The sequence below is a fragment of the Manduca sexta genome, chromosome 9 (genome assembly GCF_014839805.1).
Source record: "Manduca sexta isolate Smith_Timp_Sample1 chromosome 9, JHU_Msex_v1.0, whole genome shotgun sequence".
Classification (NCBI taxonomy): Eukaryota; Metazoa; Arthropoda; class Insecta; order Lepidoptera; family Sphingidae; genus Manduca; species Manduca sexta.
In genome coordinates this window covers 5,113,774-5,133,201 of record NC_051123.1, presented here as the reverse complement: position 1 = coordinate 5,133,201, position 19,428 = coordinate 5,113,774, and the positions used below count along the sequence as shown (strand labels likewise).

Below are 19,428 nucleotides of genomic sequence, written 5' to 3'. Positions count from 1 at the left end.
TTTCTGTCTGTATGTGATCGATTTTCTCAAAATCTACTGAACGGATGTTTATAAAATTGGGTATGGAGATAGTTTAAGACCCTGTGAAGGTTATAGGCTTTCTATCCCGGGAAAATATAAAGCGGGACTTTTATCCCGGAAAACTCCACGCGGGCGAAGCCGCGAGCAAAAACTAGTAGCATGTATAATTAATGAACGATGATCCCTCATTTAAATGTTTTGTAAGTACTGGTTTTAATTAATTAAGGTCGATCTATGTTAGGGGATAATTCATCGAAGTCTCACCTTAAACGGATCATGGAGAAATCCTTGACACCAATTCAATAAGAATACCTTGACGGTCATTTTCCATTTAACCCTCTGGGAGACTACGAATCTATTCCGCACGATATAAGCCCCGACAAATCTGCACCAGACATATACTTATTAGGTTATTTTCCATTTAACCCTTTGGGAGACTACGAAGCTATTCCGAAACATGGTAGGACCCACGAAAGATCTACAACAGACATATTTAGCCTTTTTCTCTTTACTCTCGAGTGTCGACATCGGGCTGTAAGACCAGTGAAAGCAACATAGGCGTTCCACTCACCCCCCAAAGGTGGTAGCGATAGGGTGTATTTTCCCGTGAAAAAAATTAATAGCCAGATGGTCTCAATATACCCACATTTCGCCAAGTATGTAGAGTCCTATGTAATATGTAGGCGAACTTTTAACCATTTATCGGACATTCATCCAGACTGTGATAGTGAGTAGAAAAACCGATATCATTTTCCCCGACCTGAAGATGAGACCCCACGGCAGTCGTATTACAAAACAACGTAGCTATCATAAGGAAAAATTACGTTTTGATGTACAATTTTATTGGGAGAAAATAAATTATTAGATTCGTCTTTCTAATGATTACAAACAATTTCACTCGATACGTCTTTTTCACTATGACGTCACAATATTATAACAATACTGTCTAACTACACCACATACTTCGAACACGTTTTACATCATTTCTTACACATCACATCGTGTTTTTGATGGAAAAAAAAATTGAAAGTAACCGCCACGTGCAGTTATGTAAAAAGTAATAACTTTCATTTCGTTACGCGGCCGACTGTACTAATGCACTATTATGACTGATGTGGACTGTACTTGCACGCCGTCGAATATCGTGTGCGAACCGATAGTTTTATGCACGGCTAGTTATTTTGATGTGTGTCATTTTATTGTGTGATGTAGTATTTATTCTTAAGACTATTTGTTTTGTATGGGTTGGTGTATGACTTGGCATTCTTGGGAACATAAGTATCCATAATTTACGCTGCCGCACTTCTTATACAGGGTCAGTTTTACATGGCGTAAATGAAAGCACATATTCGTCTTTATTAGTGCTAACATTGTGCCAGAAAACATATTTTATTCGAAACTTTTTTATTATACATCTTTAGTTGAAATATCTTATAAAGTTTTTGTTTCAAGAAGACAAGGATATGGTTTCATTTATTAATATAATATCAAAATGACCCTGTATACGTGTTCTCGACCGCGATTCTCTTTGCCTTATTTTGACAGTTCGGAACATGCATGTAACGCATCTACTTCATTGCGTTTACTACTTTTGAAATTTACACACAGAATACCATTTCACGCTAATTTCATTAAGATAACGTAACACGGCTATGTTAAGAGTTTACACTATTATAGAATAAGGTCTCAGTTTAATTTAATTTCAATTTCTTACGATATTATCATATTATATCGAGATTTCCACTACTGAAAAGAGGAATGCATTTTTGTAGTTATATTAATAGCTATGACATTTTTTACAAATACACCATTTATTTAAATATGCCTTTACAATTGTTACAGATCATGTTCCGCGGCGGCGTGGTGGGCGGTCTGGACGCGCGGCGCGACGCTGCCCTGGCGCGCGTGCTGGTTCGGTTGCAGGCTCGCGCGCGCGGTCTGCTCGCGAGGCGGCGCGCGCAACGGCTCCGCACGCAGCACACTGCCGCGCGTTGCATACAGCGCAACGTGCGCGCGTTCCTCGCCGTGCGCGACTGGCCCTGGTGGAGACTCTTGGTGCGCGTTACGCCGCTGCTCGCCGTGCATCGTACTGAGCACAGGCTTAAACAGGCCCAGGTGAGTTGTTATATACATTAACCATTTCTAGCGTCAAATGGAGATCTAGAAAATTTTATTATTCAATACGATTATCGTACATCAAGATGAACATACTTATCATTACGTAGAAGAGGGGTTAAAAGCAAGCAGGTTACATGATTCGTAAATTATATATGCCAAATTACACTTCTATAGTACCAGAAATATATATACGCTGCTGGGTTCAAAACAATGAAATAGAGAATAGGAAAAGCAGGAGTATTTCTGTCACCATATATTTTACTACCATAAGAACTCGAAAGCGAGCTATTATCAATTATAACCGTATAGTAATAGAGCTTAATTCAAATTATCGAACCATTGAAATACCTTACTTTGCCCTCGTGTTTCGCTACCAACTGTAACACCGGCAAAATCTCTTACCCAATAAATATTAAGAAGATTCCTCAACACGTATTAATTCAAACGTTAAATTTACCCAAACGTGACGAAAGTTGTTCGTGCGAGTCGCGTTACTCGTCGTGTTTGGGTAAGCAATCGCGATTACGTACTTTGTACGGCATGCCTTGCTAATTGTTGGCTGATGTAAGTTATGACCAGGTGAGGAGCTAAATTAAATGGCAAAGTGTGTCATATTCTCGAATTCGTTGACAAAAATTTATCTACAAATTTTGTTATTAAAAGAAATGCAAATTTAAGTGAAATAAAAAACATTACCATTTTTATATTCATTTCAAATAATTGCAGCGTGTTCTTAAAAATCGCTGAATTTGATTGCTCGTTGTTATAAAAATGGCCGATATATGATTGAGAGTCAGTTGCGGGCTCTATGGTTTGATTTAAGTAGACGGTACGGAGATACTTCTGCCGTGCTCATGGGTTCCGGGAGGGGGGTACAAGTAGGTGCACGTCCAGAAATAAAAGACAAAAAATATCACTGAATAAATCTGCAACGATGGGATCTATCGACCACAGGGGTTTTTTTATAATAAAGCATTTTCTAAAACCCGCTAAATTTTAATTTGAAAAAAAGAAACTTTATGATATTATATAATATAGTGCGTAAGTGCAGATGCACCTCCCTAAAACTAATATTGGCGGTGCAACTTCCCGTGTTCGTTTTATTAAAAAAAAATGCAGACCACAACAATAAATTTCAATCAATTCCAATCACTAACTTCAGATCGAAGCCAAGAACAAACTAATCAAAATAAGTCATCTTAAAACATGACGAACTATTCTGATTGGTTAATTTTTACTATAGATCTGAAGGTAGCGATAAGATCGATTATCCGTCCATCGAGGGCATCTACATTTGCACATTCCGGAGCATTATAGATGTACTACGGGTCAAGGAAGACATCATCTTCTCACATATCTCCCTGCATTGCGTTCAACGTGGATTAGCAATAACCCGACCGGCGAAGCAATTGATTACAATATCGGCGCTGTATTATTTACTGTCCCACTGTTGGACACGGGCCTCCTCTACTACTGTGAGGGATTAGGTCTTGGTTCACCACGCTGGCCTAGTGCGGATTGGTAGACTTCACATACCCTCGATATTCCTATAAAGAACTTCTCAGGTATATAGGTTTCCTCACGATTTTTTCCTTCACCGTTAAAGCAAGCGATAATTCAAAGAGAATACACACATAATTTTAGAAAAATTGCAGAGGTGTGCGCCCTTGGGTTTCGAACCTGCGGACATTCGTCTCGGCAGTCCGTTCCACAACCAACTAGGCTATCGCCGCTCTAAGTTTATATTCAATTATAAATAAATAAATCAGGAGCGGTTATAAAAATAGACCGTAAACGTGACAAATAGCACTAACAACCGACCGCCTAACCTATTTAAAGAATTCAAACAGATAATTTACACAATAGAGTTAGTGCACGACAGTGGTTATCTTGGTTCATGACCTCATCACAAAATTGTTCTTAAGCAATGCTTCCTGTTTTATCAATGAAATTGGACTAAAATTCACGCCTATTACCATTTAGGGGTAGGCAGAAGCGCAATTAGAACAACCGCTCCTTATCAATCGAGCTTATATGAAACGTGGTAAAGAGCAAACATTTTATTGCTATAGAAATTCGACTCTTACACATCACGTCTGTTTTTTTTTTTTATCACGAAACACTAAAGACGTTTTCTCACCTGAGATTCGAACCCAGAATCTCGCTGTTTACAGCTCGAATACACTATCGGTTGTCACTAAACTAAAGACAAACTAATCACACGAAATATTATTAGTGAAATGAAATTTCTGAAAAGCTAGTGTTAGTAGAAAATTGGTTCAGTATTGTGATTGTCGGTAAATTGTAAAATGGTTTAAAAAATAGAGTTTTTTGTCCGTTTTCTCTCGATAAATTGCGGAACTGAAGAAAAAATTTGTACAGAATCAAAATATCGTACTATAACGCTTTGTCGATTAAATGCGTATTTTCAATTTTACTTTCCTGTTCACTAGTAAATTCGATACCAAAAGGCGCTAAAATATTACATTATAGGTGGTTTTATCCACGAAAACGTGCTCCACCACCTTCTATGAGGAGGTCTTGCGGGATTAGAAGACTGATTCAAGGATTTTCCTCGACACCATCTATCGTAGTGTGTGTGTACTATACTGCTAACGCACAAGTGTAAGCGATTGGGGAAGGAAGTGGAGCGCGTCTTCGTGGTTGAAATGATCTATATACAACTTCGAAGAATTTTATACTGCTATCTATCATACAAAAGAACGTATTTTATATTTAGAAACAATTTTATTTGAAAATAGAATCTTTTAAACATCTCTTTCCAATCGAACAATAAAGCCATCAACTTTGTTGTACACGCAACTAAACTTAAATCCTATTTTAAACGTGTTAAAAACGTACGCATCACTAAGGATGTTTCTTTAATCACTCAAGGTGTCTATATATAAGTGGCAGTAAACCATAGATAACAAATGCGTCGTTGAGTACGCTCGGTCATAAACAAACTCTCACGACCCGTGCGTAATGAAAGTGCTTGAAAAACCGAACGAGCGTTGAATGATACATTGTACTGATTGGAGTCGTGTCTGTTTTTTTTTTATTTATTTAAATGAACGATGAGACGAGCAAGTTGTATAGATCGCTTAAAGTCATGTCTGTATTCTTTTATATCTAAACTAGCTTTTGCTCGCGGCTTCACCCGTGTGAAGGAGTTTTCCGGGATAAAAGTCCACTGTATGATAAAAGTCTTGCTATATATTTTCCCATTACTGATAGGTTCAAACTAATTTTATCCCGATGGGGGTTGAATTTATCAAAATCCTATTTAAGCGAACGTCTTCATCATAGTAGCTCCAATCTTTAATTTCAGTTCAATCAGTCGAAAATCTAAGAAGGTTTATACAAACTTTCATCCCCTATTTTATCCCCTTGGGGGGATGAATTAATCAAAATCCTTTCTTAGCAGATGCCTACGTTATAACATCTACCTGCATGCCAAATTTCAGCCCGATCCGTCTAGTGGTTAGGGCTGTGCGATGATATATCACTATGTCAGTCAGTCACCTTTGAGTTATATATATATATATATATATATATATATATATATATATATATATATATATATATTTAGATTGAGAGGTAGTCGCTCGCCTGATAGGAAGGGTTCGCCAGTAAATCGCAATGCTGAGTTATGTATTAATTCTACGTAATACTGCGTTTGTCATCCTGAGTAATAAGGTTTACGTATCAAATGTACATACATTAGTTATTGTATATAATTCATATCCATTCTGATTCTAATAAAATGTATGTATTAAATTTAAGAGACCAACAATATGCCTCAAAAGTACTTTTTAAAGCTAGATCCTACCAAATCTAGATCATCCTACCAAACATTAACGCGAAAAGTTCCCACGCATACAGCAACGCTTACTCGGAAAAGTTACAACTACCGTGCGCGGGAGTCGAACCGGTCGCGGATCACACCTGCGCAATGCATTTCCTGTGCACTACAAATTGCTCGACGCTAGCTGACCGACTGTTCTATCGCGACCGCTAATTGCGACCGATTTCCGCGCCATTGGCGGCGCGTGCGCGTCCGAGTAGGGTTCGCACTTAACGGCTGACCACAGGAAGGAGGTTAGTAGTGGGATGGGCAGGAAATGACAGATGACGACCATAATGCAGCGGTTACATTTTTTTATTGGCTTTAAAGTGGCATCTCGCTATAAAAATATGTGTTTTATCGGTAATACATTACATTTACCATTAATAGAACTCGCCAGTAAAACAGTTAAATTACATTTGAAGTAGTCGTTTCGTTTCTGAACTTTACAAAAGCTTTAAATCTTTTCCGATGTGATATGATTATGCGGGTGAATGTAAAAAGGTTTTAAATCAAAGCGGCAACCCTACACTAGATTCTAGCCATTACAGATAAATGTTAACAAGAAACTGGATTGCTTAGTTAATGAGCGATAGTGCAGACAGCGGTTACAATATTTATGAATGAGCATTGTATGTTGCGAAGGAAGGAGCTGTCGACTCGCATTAACATAACTGCTTTCTTTTCTCTAATACAAATTATATACGTAGTTGATTGTGGAACGGACTGCCGAGACGAATGTCGGCAGCTTCTAAGCCCAAGGGTTCTCTGACTTTTCTAAAGTTATGAGAGTATACTTTGTGAATTATCGCTTGCTTTAACGGTGAAGGAAAGTATTGTGAGGAAGCCTGCATATCCGAGAAATTCTCCAACAATTTTGAAGATATGTGAAGTCTGCCAATGCGAACTAGACCAGCGTGGTGAACTAAGGCCTAATCTTTTTCGATAGTAGAGCAGGCCCAGGGCAGTATAAAATACGGGGCTGATATTATTATTATACTATAGTCTCTATGTGCTTCCTTTACTGTGAATTCTATAATTTAGAAAGTGGTAAGTGTCTAATTATTGTGGTCAATTTCTGTCAGTACTGGGCTTTCTAAAAGCAAAACTAGAGCACTGTATAAAGGCTTTTTCGTCACTCTTGTCTCGTATATAAAGTATAAAGGTTTTGGCGCGTGTGCTTAGTACATAGTATGCATCTTGGGTATGAGCCTTACTGCTAAAGACCAAAAACCAAAATCCGTTCTTTGCCAATTGGACTCAATAATTTCCGTCGTCTTTCGCCTATATAAAATAAATGACAAAAATTATCCTCCAGGTACCAATATATGTCAGGTTTATACCTAAACTAGCTTTTGCCTGCGGCTCCGCCCGCGTTATAAAGTTTTTCGGGCTAAAGTTTTCTTTTATAAAAGTCACGCTATATATTTTCCCGGGAGCCTATGTTCTTCCCAGGGTCTCAAACTGTCTCCATATCATATTTTATCCTAATACGTTGGGTAGTTTTTGAGTTTAATACGTTCAGGCAGACAGATGCAGCGGGGGACTTTGTTTTATTATATATTTTTATAGAAATTTTTAAGAGGAACAATCCGTTCATATATTATTGTTGCATAACTTTAACCGTTTACGCAGCGCACGCAACAGAAGCTCTCAAAACTAATAAATTTTCCCCGTTTTTGCAACATGTTTCATTACTGCTCCGCTCCTATTGGTCATAACGTGATGATATATAGCCTATAGCACTCCAGAAACAAAGGGCTATCCAACACAAAAATATTTTTTCAGTTCGAACCGATAGTTCCTGAGATTAGCCATTACTGCTCCGCTCCTATTGAATATAGCGTGATGATATATAGTATATAGCGGTCCACAAATAAGGGGCTATCCAACACAAAACGATTTTTTCAGTTGAAAAGGACTATTCAACACAAAAAGAATTTTTCAGTTCGAATCGGTAGTTCCTGATATTAGCCATTACTGCTCCGCTCCTATTGGGTATAGCGTGATGATATATAGCCTATAGCACTCCAGGAACAAAGGGCTATCCAACGCAAAAAGAATTTTTCAGTTTGGACTGGTAGTTCCTGAGATTAGCCATTACTGCTCCGCTCCTATTGGGTATAGCGTGATGATATATGACTTTGAGCACTCCACAAACAAAGGACTATTCAACACAAAAAGAATTTTTCAGTTCAAATCGGTAGTTCCTGATATTAGCCATTACTGCTCCGCTCCTATTGAATATAGCGTGATGATATATAGCCTATAGCACTCCAAGAACAAAGGGCTATCCAACGCAAAAAGATTTTTTCAGTTTGAACCGGTAGTTCCTGAGATTAGCCATTACTCCTCCGCTCCTATTGGGTATAGCGTGATGATATATAGCCTATAGCACTCCACGAACAAAGGGCTATCCAACGCAAAAAGAATTTTTCGGTTTGGACCGGTAGTTCCTGAGATTAGCCATTACTCCTCCGCTCCTATTGGGTATAGCGTGATGATATATAGCCTATAGCACTCCACGAACAAAGGGCTATCCAACGCAAAAAGAATTTTTCGGTTTGGACTGGTAGTTCCGGAGATTAGCGCGTTCAAACAAACAAACAAACAAACAAACAAACTGTTCAGCTTTATATAATAGTATATAGATATAATTAAAACAATAGAAAATTATTATTTTCATACGAACTATATTTAAATTTCGAACGGCCTGTTGTCAGCACTTTACACTCATTGAATAATTTGCTATTAAAATTTTGTCAGGCACTTTGAAGATTTTCATTACAGGTTTTCTGTTAGATGAATCGCTTTATAAATTTCATTATGTTTATATACCTCAAAGAATAAAGTGTAATAATTGCTTTTGAGATAAAACCAATATGTAGATATCAATTTAGTTATTAAATTTATGAATAAAATTACATTGATGCAGTAAATATGGCTCGTATTAGCGAACGGAATTAAAAAATTAAAACAAATTATCTTGTATAACATTTAATATGAATTAAGCATTGATAACGAAATTAGAGTATGTATAATCAAAATAAAATATACATTATTTGTTTTACATCATAAGGTTCGTTTTTAAATAAAAGAAAGCAAACCGACCTCACAATTCCATGCACAAAGAACGCAGATACCTCGTGAGAGAAGCTAATAAACTTATAACAAGAAGTTAATTAGATCAGTGAATGAGAATGGAGATGGCAATTGATTCAGTAACGGGCTGGGGACCGCGCGCTTCTCAGTATTCCCACGGGGTACTGCGACTTCTTAGTATAGTATCTGGCGTGCAAATGAGGTCTTATTAATGTTTCAACGTATTTGGCAGGTAATGTAGATTACAGTAGTAAATGTAATAACGCCATTAGTTATAAAGATTAACCGCCATTTTCAATAAATGGTCCCGTTCGCTTTTTTCGATTTATTTCAAAAATAGACAAATCATAGCAAATATTTTGGACATGCCTATATCTTTTTTTTTGTTTTGAATGACGAGACGAGCTTGCCATTCGCCTGATCATGCCATTGCCATCCAACACCTTGAATTACAAAATATTGTTAGGTATTCCACTTACCACCTTGACACATGAGATGTTAGTCTTATTATGTCCAGTAGTTACTCTGGCTACGAAGTCCTTCAAACCGGAACAAAACAGTGACTGCACACTGCTGCTTGGTGGCTGAAATAGACATTGTGGTGATACCTACCCAGGCGGACTCTCACATACGAGAGACCTACCACCAATAAAGGTAGGGGCTATACAACGGTGTTGCGCGAAGGGCTCGGCCATTAGTCGATCGTTTGTGATGCAAATGGGCGCAACCGCGGCGCAAGTAGAGCGCGACCGTCTATACTCTGCCAATGACTACGTTTCTCTGTACACAAATTATTTATTTAATACACGATTGTGTTATTTACCGTGAATTGGGGTGGATAGGGACGAGATAGCGAATAGGGACTGCAATAGTTTAATCTATTTTCTTATATATAATAAATAAAATCATCTTACTTTTAGTAATTTAAAATATAAATTTTAACGATCTTTAAATATATTTTGTATATTAAAAATCAGTTAAATTATGAACGCGTCTTTGATGAGAAGAATTATAGATAACTTTATCATAATTACAAAAGAAAAGTCGTAATGTCGTCATATATACACGCCTTTTGAGTATTTATATCATTCAAAAACACTACATCACAACAAATAAATGACCCCGATCCATAACATTTATCTTTTGGGTAATCGAACCAGGAACATGTCGGTTACCCGTCCTCGCGCAAGAGGTCGTTTAACATATAATCCATGCAATTCAATACAATGCATAATATAACGCAATGCGTGGTCATAACAACCGCAACTGATGATACGGCGGTCGTGTAACCGACCGATCGCATCTCGGTTCCGGTTACCGGTTACCGGAACGATTATTCACGGTCGTTGTTGCCGTGATCTGTGACACCTACGATCAGGTGGTAGTTCTCGCTTTATATGGTGCTATCAGTTATGAATTTAGGTTACATATGACGCCTTTAAGTCAATTATATCTAAGCGACAATCAGTAAAGTTTTCAATAAAGTGATTTAAAGTATTGATTTTAATAAGAAAATTCATAATGATTAAACTATTTACTTTATAAAAATAATTTCTAATAATATATAAATTGTTCTAGAGATAAAAAAGAGATCAAAGAACGCAAAAAACTAGTTCATTTACAATTATGTACACAACTCATTTTGGGTATATTTGTCGCTTAGATATTATTGCCTTCCAAACTTCGTCGTAAATCAGTCAGATGTTTAAAAAAAAATTATGAGACTTTATACCATTACGCAATTTTCTACTGCGATCCTAAAAACTCTTGTTTAACAGTCAGTTGTGACGGTCTCGATAACGCAATAAGTGTAGAGCCAGCTATAAATTGAAATACCACAGGTTCGATCCCTACAGTAAGGCTCATATTCCTGTGTACTAAGTAATGATGTCTGCTGTACTGTTAAATTTTCTAAATTATTTACTTATAAAATGTAGAAGGCCGAATATGTGGTCTCTTAGAGCTAGCTGATCAGTGGCAAAGCGTACATACAACCCGATTCCCACCGCCTTCCTTTTTATGTTTATTAACGTTTGTCTTAGTTTTTAGTTAAATTGGCTGAAATGTTAACTAAGGCAATTTTATCCTCTCGGGTTACGTTTTGAAAAATTTCACCCATCGCCACTGCAAGCCGTGCATGCTGGACTGAAATCACTTTAAAATATGGAAAGAAAGGTAGAGCACACATACGAATTACGAGTCAAAAATGCGTTTTGTACGTGACGATCGGTTCCGCTCGAGCAGTTGTTGAACGCGTCGCGATTTTAGCCCATTAGCTCGCACGAATTTCTATTAAATATTTTCCGAATGGTTATCAGCAAGTATGTTTATGTATCGAGAGCTAAAATGTCAGCGGGGTTGGGTTTGATTCCCGTAACGGACATAATGAGCTGTGATTCGCTGCATATTTTGACTTGAAATTCCGAGCTTTTTTAAACTCCCGCTGAAATTAAGTCTTTGGATAAGATTCTTTCGAAAACTATAAAATGAATTTAATACAATTTTGATCACGCAACAACGTGAAATCTAGCAAGTTATCCACTCTGTATCTTTATGTATTAATTTCGTTTTAACTGACAGGTACTTACATTGTTGGAACAGATTTTTTTTTTTATTTCGGTCAAAGTACGTCCATTCCAGATAAGATAAAAATCTGTTGACTTTTATGTTCAACCCACTATGATTTAAATCAAAGTTTCTTACCCAAAATATTATATTTAAACAAAAATATTTCAATTCACAGTATGAAACTCATGAAAATACTGTCTTAGTTCCCCAACTTAATAAAATAAAATTTTTGTATTATATGAATTGTTTATTAAAATTGATTACAACCCAACCTAACCTAACTTCAGAAGTCAAATTTCTCGCCAGTTAATTCAATTGTTTTTAAACCAAAACACTGACCCTAGCTCTTATAGTCACATTAATATGGTTGTCTTTGCAGGACGAGTTGGAGACACTACGAGCGAAGTTGGACAAAGTGGAAAGCGAACGCACCCACCACAAGAACGAGAACGAACGGCTCGAGACTAAGGTTGGTGATCTGTTTATTGGTTCAATGTATTGTCATCGGATGCTTCCTTACAATTAATGCGATGAGCCATTGTCATACGAGAAATCGCGTACTTCTGTGTGAATTTTGTAGTAAAAACTTCTGTTACGGGACTTGGAGCTTACTTTTAACGGAGTAAGTATATAGCTCCGAAGTGTATCAATTTTAATAATATAAGAGTTATTGAGCCCAATGTTACAGTTTACGAAAATTATTACATTAAACAAATTCAACTTAAGATTCTCTATAATGGTCAATAATATATATTTGCACAAACACGAACACAACACAGAAATTAAAAGACAATAAAAAAATTACTTATATGAAAAAACAGACACAAACATATAAAAATAAAATTATAAAAAAAATGACATTATTAAAATCAAAATTTAGCCATTAACCCTTCGACTCGCGCTTGTCAAACCTTCTGTGATATCAGTAATGATAAATACAAAACTTAAAGAAGCAATTAACCGGGCCCTAATAACGACATCGCGAAAACACCCCTGTCATTAGCCATTATTTTCCTTTGTAATTATGTGTCCGAAGACAATTTGCCGACGAAAAAATATTACAAATTGTCCAATCAGTACTCTTAAGACGAAAGACCCCATGGAAAGACCATATGAATGTGTCAATAACAGTAATTAAGTCCAATAGTCGTTGCTGCACCGAAATAAAAAGTGGCATTGAAAATAACAGCCCCTGTATAAAATACTTTAATTGCTTCGAGATCAAATCAGTCATTAGCCAAGCGTTGCGAGTGCGTAACAAAAACTGGTTTAATTTCAATACCACAAAAAGTGTCTGTGTCTTGCTCGTGGACGAATTTGGGGGGTGAAACTGGGGTGCTTAGCCCCTCATATCAAGATTTTAAAAAAGTACATTGAACTTTAATATATCACCATATAAAGGTGTATTCATATATTGAATAAAGTATACATTCGTTCTAAATTTTTTAAGTTTTGTGGTTTGTTTTCGAACATATTATGAGCGCCGAAAGATATGCGGGCTGTGACGAAGGGTCAAATTTTCCGAAAGAGAACCCGACACAAAATATAGTTGCTAATATTAATTACAAGTACATTTTAGCCCACTAGGGCATAAATATTAATACTTTATTAATTATTAATAATATGATAAATAAGTTTGCTTACATAAATCCCAAAAGGGAAGCCGTAAGTAATCAGATTACATCGACCAGCCTCCACTGCTATCCGTTACATTATGCCGAGCCAAATTAGCATACCGAGTTCTTCCCAATTCTGATTTACTTAAAGCAAATTTTTGTGACTAATTTAGATCTTCAAAAAGACTTCAACTGTACATTAATAGCCCCCACAGATACACCTGAATCCATCCCCCATCTCGTACATTGCGTCTCGCGATCCCACAACGCATCCGGTCCGACCGGACGATGATTTTATATAGCATTCAAGACTGGCAGCATAAATGAACTGCCTTTATTGTGAATGCGAAATTACGATAAAAAAATATTTCGTCTTGACATTTAGTTATTACTCGTCGAGTCTGAGAAACTGATGATGATTTTGTCGTTAGAACAAATAGTCAAGGGAAATGTGTTTTATTCCGCGTATTTAAGTACTATATTTGTTTGTTTTATGGCTGTCGTTTTGTGTGTGCGATTTGCGATTAATCTGTCGTCGACATTGCGTTTGTAAGATATTTTCGCGATAATTTCGTCGATAAATGCTCTCAATAACATAAAAACATGTCATGATGTTAATAATGTTATTAAGTAGTCGTGTATTTTGTTAGATTTTAGGCGTAATATGAAATTAATGATATTTACAGCACATTTATAGTGAGTTATTTTAACCCTTTGATTTGTTGTTGAAATAAACGACACAAGTACCTACATATACAAAAAAATTACAGCGCTCTGTCAATAAAAAAAACAATATTAGATTTACACGGCTCAATATTGTTTATTTTCTTCCATTTCCATATCTCTCTTAAACAATATGCCTTTAATCAATATCGATGCTTAGTGATGTGCCACGTTTATCGCGATGGCAACAGAATCGGTAGCGCACCGTTAAGTGATAAAAATCAGTAACAATACATCGTAATTACCAACAATGTAGAATGTGGGCTCATTGGCGAAGAACGAGCCGCTTACAACACTAGTGGATTTCTAGATATCCTTGATGTGAAGGATGCAAACTCACGGCCCATGTCAGTGTTTTTACGGCTCTGGACAACCGCGGCAGTTTAAAAAAATATTTAAAAATGTGTTCGAAATTCAAAAATACATTTTTGTTAATTGGAATTCCATACTAGGTGATTCGAAATTATTTTTTAAAAGTTGAATTCATTACGTTCCATTCGTAATACATTTCTCGGAATGAATAAGGTTCGGTAACTGCAAGCGACTTACAAATTGCGTTTAAAAGAAATCAAGTTTTCGGCGGCATATAAAATGCACGTAAGTATTTGAGTATTTTTTTCTTGTCTTACTGCGTAATGTGTACATTACATTAGCAAAACTAAACTGCATTTATAAAAGAAAAAAAAAATTAAAAAAAACTTTTTTAAAACTAATAAACGTGTTAGTCAAGTGTGCTTACATATTTTGCGCTGAAGAAAATTAAAAAAGTCGTTAAAAAAAAATCACGTCTTCATTCTTATATTATTGACGTGCGACAGTTTACACGCATGACCTAGAGCGTGAAAAAAGCGTAGATAATTAATTCCGCGACGCATGGTTCCTTGACCGCGACAAAAATACGAATATGTGACAAACTTGTTACGTAACAGTTCCGTAGAACGGAACGTAAGACGTTTTTTTCATAATGATTCATTCTGCGTTCGAAAGATACGAGAACTTTCTTTGATAATGGGCTTGTTATGTGTACCAAAGTAATAATAAATGTAAATAAATTTGACTTTTAGCACGCTTCAACATAAATTAAATGATATTGTACGCTATTGTTAATTACACACGCATCAATTTCGGACGGCAATATTTAAACGATGGAAATAATTGTTTTTCTTTTTTTTTTGTTCGGCTGATTGCGAGTTAACTGCTACTGTTGGCATGGGTTTCTGTGACGTTGGTGATTCGTTTTCTTCTTTACGTGATAGGATAGAGTTCTCGACCAAATGGTTTAGTTATTTAATTATTCATATTGCGGCATAATTGTTTCTTACAAATATAAAAAAAATATCGCATAAATATCTACGACGGTCATTAAAAAGGAAAAAAAATACGCTCTTATATTCCAAAAATAAAATGATTTACGGAGTAAATAATGCAAGAGAAGTGATTGCAAACCACTAGATGAAAATATGCGGAACTTTCATAAAGATCTTGCAACAAACATCCTACAAAAAATGGCAGTGCACAAATGTTACTTGTGAACAGTCACGAAATATATTAAGAATATGCACGTATTTTTAGAGACATATGTGCGCGTGTTGGTTGCAATATTTGCAGTTATTTCTTTAACATTGAACGTCATTAGAGCGGTTTGTGGTGAAATTATAGAATTAATTAGCAAAAACGAAATAAATTCTTTAGTGTTGCGCATGATCATTTACTAGATTGACATACAAATGATATAGGTAGATATTGTGTTGTATCTTTATTATTCAATAATCGATTTTTTTGAGTTTTAAAGCATAATATTTCAATTAATATTTATTAGATACGTTTAACACATACATAAAACATGAAAAATACTTCACAGCAATACAAACACAAACCTCATCAAATTCCATTCCGCCAATTGTACTCGTGCCTTTTGTCTCTCTTTTCTTATTAGTTTTTTTTTCCTTTTTTATAAATTTATCTATTTATATCAATAAAGAGTAAATAAAACAAATAAATATGATACTATGAATATCAATATCAACAGAATACAGACGAAACAGTTCAGTCTCTACAACGAAACCGCCATTCTAAATTATAATGAAAACTACATCTCTGTACTCATTACTGTAAAAAAAATCTCGCAACTGCAATTTCACATTCACTTTTTATAGAATCGCGTTCCTTTTTACCACATTTTGCGGTAATCAGTCCATTTTGTTTTTACCCTCACTGGCGTTCGTCCTAATCAGACCGCGTCCGTGGATCGTTTTATTTTCAATAATATCTAGTTGTGCAAAAAATATGATGGCGTTCTCTGTGGTGCTATGATGGAACTGGCTTCGGCATTTAATGATGCTGTGGTAAAATATAAGTTTGCTCAGCTTAACAGACATTTAATTGATGGTATATTCGTGTTTTGTTCTTTAATGCTCAAATTTTTGGAATGATTACAGTTGTTTCTGACTTTCTGAGTGGGATAGGAGTTGTCAAAACATTAATTGGTCAATAGTAAATGTTTTTAGTATATGGGTGGGGCAAAGTAATATTGGGTTTTTCTACTCAATATCAGCCCGGAGTCTATGCCCGATATGGTGGGAGGTTCGTATTACATAATGGAACTGAATATACTCGGAAAAGTGGGTGTACCAGTTGCGCCTCTGCCTACTCTTTCGTGCGTGTATGTTTTTGGTATATCAACTCAATAATTATTGCGACTTCCGCTCATTATTTAATGCTCAGTCATTGTTCTTATCAGTGACGAAGGGACCATTTGATAAGGTTCTAGACGACCTCAACGAACACGTCAAATAGGTACTAAAATCACAACAAGTAAACAACTATACAAAATAGTAAAGGAAAAAATTGCTTCTCTTTCGGAAACATCTTTGCAATCACCAACTTCAAAAACAGACAAATAAATACATAGTGATATTGTTCATCCCTTAGGCCTCTCCCAAGGTAAGGCCATAGAGCCCGCTCTGCTGCTTTATGAATCCAGTCACTGCCGACCCTCTTCTGAAAGTCGTCCCACCATCTGGCCTTCCTACCTATTTTTCGTCCTTATTCGTACCGTGCCCTTGGAAATATATTTTCTAGCATTGACCGCTACCTCTACTGAGCTAAAAACTACCTTAGTTGATGTCCTTGAGGGACGTGAACCAGTTTCCGAGCAAAGTCAACTAGTATCATTGAAATAGTTGGTGCTGCATTACTGTTTTATTCAGATACTAGCTTCCGCTCGCAGCTTCGCCCGCGTGGATTTCGGACTTCAAAAATGGAGCCGGTCGCGAACGTTCGAGAATGTTCGTTTTACGAAGCTACTCGCTAGGTGATTTGCTAGCCTCTAGATGCCAAGCAAGCCGCCTGCCTGTGCGTTCGCGACCTTATATATATACAAAAATAATCCTTATAGCATGATTCAGTATTCACGCATGATGGCTTATTATTAGCGTATTTCATGTATAACTTTGGTGTTTCTATACCGATTTCTATGATTTTTTTTTTATGGAATATTTAATAATGTTAACTTTTTTTAATTAGGGGATGACTGAGAGTGTTATAAACGTAAGAGTAGACAAATATAATGAGAAAGCTTCGAACTGCTAAGCTATCGGGAGTTACACGTGTTATTGTGAGTCAACCATAAAAGATAGACATATGCTGTCGTGGGATATTTTTTTACATAATTTTAAGGAGAACATTTCCGTCATACATGATTTCTGTGTAGCTTTAACCATTAAGGTTGCACACGCGCCGGAAGCTTAAAAAATGGAGTAACTTCTCCCGTTTTCCCAACATTTCCCTTTACTGCTCTGCTCCTATTAATTGTAGCGTGATGAAAAGTATACTATAACCAGCACAGGAGTATGACAAATAATTGTACCAAGTTTCGTTAAAATCGGTCGAGTAGTTTTTGTTTCTATAACGGTTATACAGACAGACAGACAGACAGACAGACAGACAGACAAAAATTTTACTAATTGCATTTTTGGCATCAGTATCGATCCCTAATCACCCCCTGATAGTTATTTTGGAAATATATTTCATGTACAGAATTGACCTCTCTACAGATTTATTATAAGTATAGATAGATATAGATTACAATTTTTGGTTAGATTTATAATTGTTTATTGATTACAAATATTTTTGGATTCATTCTTGTCTGCGTGATAGATTGTATTTAGAATATTTTATGTTTATTTTGTGGTCTGTATTAGAATACATTTTTGAATCCTGTCAAATTGTATGTCGATGTGCCAATTCTTTATTATATTTTTGGGTGTGTTTAGGATCTTGTGCGTAATAACAAAGGACTTCCGAAAATCTTGTTTTATTTTAATATAGATATATAAATAAAGTAGAAGTATGCAGTTTTATATGATACAGTAAAAGTATAATTTTTTCGGTTTTTGGCGTCGAAATTATTCGATGAAAACACTTGATCCTTTAAAGATTAATTGCACCGTAAATCATCGCAAATAGGTCGCATTTTTGCACGTCGCACGCGCAGTTTGTTTTTTAATGCAAAATATAAGACATTTGTCCAGTTTAGCACGCCGCTTGATCCGCCGCCCGTCCGTCCGCTGGACGACCTAATTTCAGTGATTTACTTGTCCAGTCCATAAATATACTTGCGTTGGGGGATTAATGCCTTCTATTTTCGTACAGTTCATTTGTTGCTAAGAACTAGTAATGCTGGTTTGATAGTGTGAAATTGAGCAACGGTTGGCTTCTGTACTAACGGTCGGGTAAATGTGTTGACATGTGTGACTGATGATAGTAAGGAAAGTACTTCTGAATCTGACGATGCAGTAGGACGTAATTCCTAGGATTATACTCAAAACAGCAACAGATATGATTTAGGTACTGCTAAATCTATTCTAACGCTTTGGCCCATAAAATCTGAAATAAGGATGAGTTGATAGATGTGAGGTGCGGCAAACGATCTAGATTTTAACACAGATTCCCAGATTTCAAAAAAAATATTATGTCGTTGATATCGGTTGATTGAACGACTTACTCACGAATGAGAAAACTACTGTTTGGAACACCCGACAGTTAATACTTATGCAGTCCAAATATTAAATGTGATTGGCGGAAATGAGTCACATTGACTAGTGTTGCGCTAAATGTATGTACCTCCAAATGAACATACTCGTACAATAGCTAGGCACTCCTTTATAAAATTAACAGCCCCCTCAAAATATACCAAAACGCGATTCGTAAGTGGATGTTTTTTTATGATTGATCGAGGGATCGATGCGTTAGTCACGTGTAAGACTCTCAACCAATTCAATAAAACCACACGATACGTGTATTCTTGCCACAATCCAAGCATACTGATCATTTCTCGAAGTATCTATGAAGAAAGTTTAGAAGAACAATAATACGCAGTAATTGTTTTCCTTTGATTATACGGCTCTGCTCATGTGAAAAAGTGTTTCTAGG

General features: G+C 36.2%; 1 protein-coding gene across 9 annotated transcripts in view; it reads left to right on the top strand.

Annotated features, from left to right (window-relative positions):
* The window catches only part of LOC115443301 (unconventional myosin-XVIIIa), a 257,977-nt gene that overhangs the window by 218,211 nt on the left and 20,338 nt on the right, over nt 1-19,428 (top strand). For all 9 annotated transcript variants that reach the window (XR_005112106.1, XR_005112107.1, XM_037436648.1 and 6 more), the window contains 2 exons: nt 1,864-2,136; nt 12,036-12,125. Coding sequence is in view for 7 of the 9 variants with exons in the window: in XM_037436648.1 (XP_037292545.1) it covers nt 1,864-2,136; nt 12,036-12,125 (363 nt within the window). In the remaining 2 variants the exon portion in view is untranslated. The remainder of the gene's footprint in view (nt 1-1,863; nt 2,137-12,035; nt 12,126-19,428) is intronic.